The sequence below is a fragment of the Eupeodes corollae genome, chromosome 1 (assembly GCF_945859685.1).
Source record: "Eupeodes corollae chromosome 1, idEupCoro1.1, whole genome shotgun sequence".
Lineage (NCBI taxonomy): Eukaryota > Metazoa > Arthropoda > Insecta > Diptera > Syrphidae > Eupeodes > Eupeodes corollae.
Genome location: NC_079147.1, coordinates 134,317,184 through 134,325,272, shown reverse-complemented (window position 1 = coordinate 134,325,272; position 8,089 = coordinate 134,317,184). Strand labels below are relative to the sequence as shown.

The following is an 8,089-nucleotide window of genomic DNA, read 5'->3' as shown; positions in this document are numbered from 1 at the left end:
TCATATTTCATTCGAGTTCGATTTGCAAAATGGAAAATAGGGAAACAAGTAAAATATTAATTTTTCCTGCTATTTTCCTTAAAAATCGTCTTTAAAATGGTTTTATCAAGTTTAAGTTAATTCTGGCCTGAATTCCGCTAAATTTTTGTATCACAATTATGTATGCTTTAAATAATTCTGAAAAATATTAGGTCATATCAACATTCAAATATAAAAACAAAACTACTGCGGATTGTTGTATTTGGTATTTTCTCACTGCACTTTATATCGAATCCTAAAAAAACACGACTAATGACCAACTTATTCAATCTTATTAATAACTTAAAAAATCGATGTTTACTAAAATTAACATAAAATGACCTTCGAGGTCAAAGCTTCAATTAATTCAATAAAAAAAAAAACAAAGGAAGAATTATTATAGTTGTGTTAGTACATACATATGTACCTATGTGTGTATGCATATTCAACTATTTTTCTGCCAATCTTATGCATAATTTATAATTTAATGAGTTTTATATTAACCTGTTTCATAAGAAATAAGCAGTTGTAAAGATTTAGTGTACTGATAGCCTATATATGGTTTTATTTTGTATATATCTTATCAATATTCCCTACGGTCAAGGGTCCTTTTATGACCATATACCTTTCCATTTCAAATGAAAGCTTCCGTCCCCATCATCCTTTTACTACGAGTAATTTACAGCACTATGCAACTTTATTTTTATGACTATCAATCATTAAATATTCAAGATTCCCCCATAGAATGCGTTATCGGAAGCAAAAAGTTTTTATGTTCATCACTAGGGTAGTTTTCGAAATAAAACTCACACAAACCCTAAAATTATGTGAACAAAATTCAAGCTTAAAATAAAAAAAAAAAAAAAAAAATGACCTAATCTGTCGTTCTTATTCACTTTTAATTTATAACTATAAGTATTATTAAATCACTCTGTCTTTCTCTTTGAAATCCTTTTACAGCCGAAGATACAGTTAACAAATTTCTTTAAGCTAAATCCAACCAGGAGTAATATTAAAACCACACTTCCATAAACAACGGCGATAGTATCCAAGCTGTGATATTGGAAGAAATTTAGGTTTAGTGCAGTCGAAAGCAATTGAGGTGCTCCCTTGTGCCTCAGCACGTATTCTACCCAAAAAATTGCAACTTCCAAAGGTTCCAAAGGTTGGTCTCGATAGCTAGCTGAAATTTGTTTGGCTTTAGAAGAATATTTCGGGTCAGTAAGAAGTTCTGTCAAAGTTCGTTTGAATATATCATCTGATGATAGCTGTGAAGTTGATAGCTTGATTGCATAGCCTTTTTCAACAGCTCTGGCCACGTTCATAAACTGGTCCATGAGCACTGGAATCGCCAACAGTGGTTTTCCGTGGTACACAGCTTCTGTCGTACTTAAAAGTCCACCGTGTGTAATGAACAATTTAACATTGGGATGGGCCAAAATATCATTTTGTGGGAACCAATTTCTAATTAGAACATTGTCACTTTTTCCGGGAAGACTCGCATTCTCATACTTCCAGAGAACTCTTTGCTTCATAGACCTGAAAACTCTTAACATAGCTTCGATCGCCTCCATACGTAGTCCTGAACTTTTGCAATTCGTACCCAAGGAAAAATAAATAGCACCATCGTGTGCCTTGTCAAGAAATGTTTGGATTTCCAATGGAAGTAACTGCTTTTGACGCGAAATGTGAAGTCCTCCAACTTCTACCATATTTTGCAGAAGCGGTTCAGGATTACTTATGGAAAAGTGTTGGTTAAGCAGAATCAGTGAAACGTTCATCATGACTTCTTCAAAAGTCAATTTAGCATTGGGGAAAAACTTATTATAGACCTTCGATTGGTAGGGTAACCAATAAAGTTGATAAATGATGTTTTCAACTGTAAGAACTGCCAAATTCAATGCTCGTTCTACAAAGTTCATTCGGTCAGTGCTTCCAAGCAAAATATTTGGGACAAATGATGGTGGAATAGGTGCTCCACTTAAAATTGAGCTCAACAAACTGCTTCCCATTGGAGATAGGGTAATGAGAGGAGCATTAAAATGTTGCCCAAGACCATAAAGTGCATCGTTCAGATATATTTCGCAAATTATCAAATCGAACGTTCGATTTTTGCTCGTTAGAAGTCTTTGAACTATTGGTTGTTCCAGAACTTTTTCAGATAAAGTTGACCCTGTGGTCATGATGCTGTTGTAATACTGCAGTAGAGATTTCCCCCCAGGTTTTTCGATATCCTTAAGTACATCTGAAAATTTTGAAAACTTGTAGTTAATAGACTTTCGCAACCTTAATAGTTCTTTTTTAAATTTTAAAAAATGTAGGGCAACATGTATGGTAAAGTTGTTTAAATGAATAATTATTTGTTAAATAATTTATCACTAGCAAGTTATGACATTATTAAATTGTGTGTGCAATGTTTTCTATGTTTTAATTTGTATGTTATATACAGACCTTCAAAGCTCTCTAAGACTTTTGGTATTGGAATTTCTTCATAATTTTCAATTTGTTCGTTATGCGGAAATGCTGTAATTGCACTGACTTTATGTCCTTTGGCTGCTAGACCTTTTAGCAAAGCCGATCCCAAAATATAATGCGATGGTGAAGAGCTCGGGAACACTCCCAATATTTTGTATCCATCGTGAAATACTATTTTAATTGCAAAAAATATACAAAAATATGAATAGAAAACTGTGTTTCTCATAACGTGCGTTTATTTTTGATTAAATATCTTAACTACTTTTAAGTGAAGTCACCAGTTACCAAATGAATTGTAGACAGTTTATTTTTCTGGACATTTTTTCATGTATTAACGTCTATTTAATTTTTACCTCATATTGAAGTATATATACATTTTGTAAAATGTTTTACTGCAAATCGTGCAGGTGGAATGGATTAAAGTATCGTGACATTTTAAATTGTTTTTAAATCGATAAGTAACTAATTTTAATAGTTTTTCAACTGTAAGTAAATACAATTACAGTGACAGACTTAAAATGAAAGCCACTTATTACATGATTTAAAGAAAGCGGAAGGATTACTTCTTATAAAAAAACTTTTACAAAATTGATGAAAACAAGAGGTTGGGTTTCGATAATAATATTTTGTGTGAGATAAAAGAAAAGTCATTATCTTTTGTTGGGCTCCTATTACATGAGTGGAAAAGCATTTCTTTACAGTTTTTTTGCTGTTTTGTAAAAAAAAGTTGTCAATTAATTTTTCTTAAATATCTAAAAGTAAGCAACAATATTTATCAAATGATGAAATAAGTTTGATTTTTAAATTTGTATTTGGTTATGAGATTCTTAGTCGAAAACCAATTTTTATTAAATTTCGTATCATTTTTTGAAAGTTTTTATTTCTTACATTAGATAAATGCATTCACGAGATTGAATGATAGATGGCTTGACTGTCGAGCTCTTTAAAGCAGCTGGAGCATGAACGAACTTATCTGTAAGATATGGTCGGACGAAAACCCGATTCTGCAAAAATTGAGACTACAGACGATCAAATATTCAAATTACAAACATCAAAACAACATCAAATTGACACCCACCATCTCTTGACCCCGTCGAGAGGGGAGGGGAAAGGGGAGGAAACCCCCCGTTCCCCGGCATTTTCTTGGGCCCGTAAAATTGAAAGCAATGAAGAGAGTATTTTTTTTAATATAATTTATTTATATTCATCATCAACATACCTATTCCCACTTATTTTTAGGAGCCCGAAAATTTAAAATCATTCATGCTTTCGCAATTCATGTTTTCATGTTATCTACCAATCTATCAGTCACAAGGTTGCCGATCTGTGCTCCTGATTATTATTGGCGTCCATTTTTGTTAATATTTAATGAACAATTGGGCAACTCTAAACTATGCAAGGTTCTTAGCGCTATAAATGAAAGAAGTATCATTCTTTAAGCCAGAAACATGACCATTGAGTTTGAAATTCGAAATCTCGACAACTTGATCTCCGATTTTAACATTATTCGAAACGGATGGAATCAAATTTTATCTGAATGCAAAGCAGTTGCTACTGGATTGGAGAATGTTCCAGAATCGTGCCCATCAAACTGAAAAAAACAATCAAAGAGACATTTTGGAGAAAATCGAGGGAGCCGGAGAGCAAATTGAAAAAGACAAATAAATAAATTTCAAGAGAAACACATTTTACGTCATAGTTGATTCAATTATATCTCGAATTTCTCGTCGGTTTGATACGATGAAAAATATGAATGCTACTTTTTCATTTTTATGGCAGTTTTTAACAATGGACGAAGGTCATCCCAAACTGTCTCCAGAGTTAAAAGAAGAAATAATTTATTTGAAACACATTTATGAAGAAAATTTTGAAGCATAACTTCCACCATTGTGTTTGCTCAATGATATTTAATGATAGAACTTGGAGACGATTTTCCATAACATTTGTGGTGCTCCACCATACCTGTAACCGTAGCTAGTGCCGAACGTTCATTTAGCGTCCTTGCCAGAACAAAGAATTTTCGTCGTTCGTGCTCATAACAAGATCGTGTTTTCGGACCTGTTCACTATGCATCGAAGCACCTTTGGCTCAGAAAGCTAGGAAAGCTCGTTTTAACTCTAATGAAAACATTGTGATAATATTTTAATATAAAGAAAAATAATAAAGAGTATTTAATGTAAACCTTTTAACATTAATTTTTTTTTAAAGACAAATTTCAAATACTTTTACTTCGCTATTTTGTTTTAATAGTTAATCGACCGTATTATCAGTTGCTAACATGGCGTTCGAAATATGGAATTGAATGTATGATTCTGTCTGGAATCTGATCTCCTCGTATGTAGAATTATTTTCTATCCATCCTCCATTTCAACTAAACTGGACGATACCCGTGAGATTGATTTGATGATTAATACTTTTTTCGGTTCATATATTTACAAACAAAAAATTGTTAATTCTGTTACTTACTTACTTAAGGTGGCGCTACAGTCCTGTGTGAACTAGGGCCTTACCCAACAAACTTCTCCATCCAGCTCGGTCCCTAGATAGATGTCTCCAGTTTCGCGCTCCAAGTTGGGTGAGGTCACCTTCCACTTGTGCGCGCCAAATGATCCGCGGTCTTCCTCTACTGCGCTGTCCTCTGGGTGCGGATTCGAAGACTTTCCGGGCCGGAGCATTGGTTTCCATGCGCTCTACGTGACCCAGCCATCTTAGTCGTTGGACTTTTACTCTTCTAGCTAAGTCTACGTCGCTGTACAGCCCGTACAGTTCGTCGTTCCATCTTCTCCTCCACTCCCCTTCGATGCATACGGGACCGTAGTTCACACGAAGAACTTTTCTCTCGAAGCGACCCAAGGTGCTTTCATCCGCTTTTGTCATGGTCCATGCTTCTGCACCGTATAGCAGGACGGGGATGATAAGGGTCTTATATAGCAACACTTTGGTCCCTCGAGAGAGGACTTTACCACTCAATTGCTTTCTTAGTCCAAAGAAACAGCGGTTAGCAAGAGTTATTCTGCGTTTGATCTCAGCGCTGGTGTTGTTTTCTGCGTTTACAACGGAGCCTAGGTAGACGAAGTCCTTGACTACCTCAAAGTTACGTCTGTCGATTGTGACGTTTTGACCAAAACGTCGGTGTTGTATGTCCTTTCTAGACGACAGCATGTACTTTGTTTTGCCCTCATTAACCGTTAAACCCATTTTTGCCTCTTCTGCCTCAATGCTCACAAAAGCCCCATTGACATCACGCTGAGTTCTTCCGATTATGTCAATGTCATCAGCATATGCCAGTAATTGGACAGACTTTTGAAAGATAGTGCCTCTAGTGTTGACGTGTGAGCTCTGCACTATTCTTTCAAGCACGATGTTAAAAAAATCGCATGACAGCGCATCACCTTGACTAAAGCCTTTTTTGACATCAAAAGGTTCTGTTAAGTTGTTTCCAACCTTTATGGAGCAGCGTGAATTCTCCATGGTCATCCTGCACAAACGGACGAGTTTGGCAGGGATGCCAAAACTACACATGTGCGGCCTTGAAATCGATGAAAAGATGGTGGGTGTCGATTTGGTGTTCTTGAGTTTTTTCCAGGATCTGCCGTAATGTGAATATTTGATCAACTGTGGACTTTCCTGGTCTAAAACCACACTGATAAGGACCTATCAGGTTGTTGACGATGGGCTTTAGACGTTCACATATTACGGCAGAGAAGATTTTATAGGCGATGTTAAGTAGACTTATTCCTCTATAGTTGGTGCAGTTTAGAGGGTCTCCTTTTTTCAGGATCGGGCAAACAATACTGAGGTTCCATTCATCGGGCATGCTTTCTTCCGACCATATCTTACAAATAAGTTGGTGCATGCTCCTGACCAGCTTATCCCAAGCTGCTTTAAAGAGCTCGGCATTCAAGCCATCTGCAGACTTCAACTTAGATATGGCAATCTTTACTTCGTCTAAGTCGAGAGGACGTGATTGTTGGCTTTCGTCATCTATATCAAATGGGTCATCCTGCCTGACAGCGGAATTCAGTTCTTCATCGCCGTTATACAGTCTGCAGAAGTGGTCCTTCCATATCCTCAGCATTGACTGCGGTTCCACTATGATGTTTCCACTTTCGTCTTTGCAGCCTTCGGTTCTAGGTTTATGTACCTGTGAATTTCGTTTCACCTGTTCATAAAACTTTCGGACCTCATTCTTGCTTTTATACCTCTCAACATCTTCGACCGCACGCTTCTCATGCCCTGTCTTTTTCCTTCTGAGAAGTTGGCGTTCCTCTCGCCTCTTCTGCTCATAAAGCTCACGAGCAGCTCTCGTCCATTTATGCAGCGCTGCCGCTTTGCGTGCCTGTTGTTTGGCTGCATTTGCCTGCCGACATTTCTCATCAAACCAGGGGTTCCTTGTTGGTGGCTGTTTGAAACCCAGCACATCAGAGGCGGCTTCTCTGATTGCATCTTGGCAATGTTGCCACTGGTTTTCGATACATTGTGTTGGCGGCAGAGAACTTCGAGAGAGGTTACTTGTAACTCGGTCGGAAAAGGATTTGGCGATCTCTGGCGATTGTAGCCGTTCGACGTTGTATCTTCTCCCAGCACCTCCCTGTCTTGCCCTGGGTCTGGAAATCCGAAGTGCTACCTTGGCTACAACGAGGTAGTGGTCCGAGTCGATGTTAACTCCTCGGAAAGTTCGTACATCCATAATGCTTGAAGCGTGTCTGGCGTCGATCGCAATATGGTCAATCTGATTGACGGTAGATTGATCTGGAGAAGTCCAAGTTCCTTTGTGGATGTTGAGGTGTGGAAAACGCGTACTGGCTACCAAGACGTTTCGCCCCGCAGCAAAATCTATGAGCCTGAATCCATTGTCGGAAGTGTTGTCATGCAGGCTGTTCTTCCCGATTATTCCACCAAAGATGTCTTCCCTTCCTAGCTTGGCATTAAAATCGCCCAGGACTATTTTAATATCGTAGCTAGGGCACTGCTAATATGTTTTGTCTAAGAGCTCGAAGAACATATCTTTGATGTTGTCGTCTTTCTCTTCTGTGGGGGCGTGCGCGCATATCAGGCTAATGTTGCCGAATTTAGCCTTTATGCGTATGGTCATGAGGCGCTCATTGATGCACCTATAGCTCAAGACTTCTTGCCTAAGTCTGGATCCGATGACGAATCCGCATCCAAATAAGCGCTGTTGGTTTTCGTGGTAGCAGTCACCATAGTAGATATCGCAGTTTTTCATCCTCTTTTTGCCCGGCCCATCCCATCGTATTTCCTGGATGGCGGTGATATCTGCTTTATATCGTTCAAGGGCCTCCGCTAATTCTTCGGCCGCACGTGGTCTGTTAAGGGACCTAACATTCCACGTGCATATCCGAAGTTCGTTGTCCTTTATTCGTTTGCGTTGGTTGTCAACAGTAAATCCGTCCGTATCCGAGGCTTGTTGGTGCTTCGCAACTATGAAAGCTTTGACGTGGCCAGGAAGTCACCCCGACGCACAACCTCCAACCTGGAGGGCCAGATCCTAAGTATAACTCCAAGGATGGGGAGCCGGATAAAACCGTTCCTTACAGGCCTGGGCTCCAAATAAGTCGAAGAAGCCCTATAAGGT

At 38.3% G+C, this 8,089-nt stretch overlaps 1 protein-coding gene across 1 annotated transcript; it reads right to left on the bottom strand.

Moving 5' to 3' along the window:
• Window positions 1–693: 693 nt before the first annotated feature.
• On the bottom strand, window positions 694–2,805 carry LOC129939466 (UDP-glucosyltransferase 2-like). The gene is made up of 2 exons (XM_056047489.1): window positions 2,470–2,805; window positions 694–2,263 (listed from the first exon to the last, which is right to left on the bottom strand). The coding sequence occupies exons 1-2, from the start codon at window positions 2,717–2,719 to the stop codon at window positions 945–947; spliced, it is 1,569 nt and encodes a 522-aa protein (XP_055903464.1). The 5' UTR covers window positions 2,720–2,805; the 3' UTR covers window positions 694–944.
• Window positions 2,806–8,089: the final 5,284 nt, after the last annotated feature.

What these genes read in the sequence shown, in the direction of transcription:
- LOC129939466 (XM_056047489.1), bottom strand. Translation starts at nt 2,719, where the DNA reads ATGAGAAACACAGTTTTCTATTCATATTTTTGTATATTTTTTGCAATT. An exon ending in AGTCTTAGAGAGCTTTGAAG is followed by an intron (nt 2,264 to 2,469) that starts GTCTGTATATAA and finishes CAAAATTTTCAG; the next exon opens with ATGTACTTAAGGATATCGAA.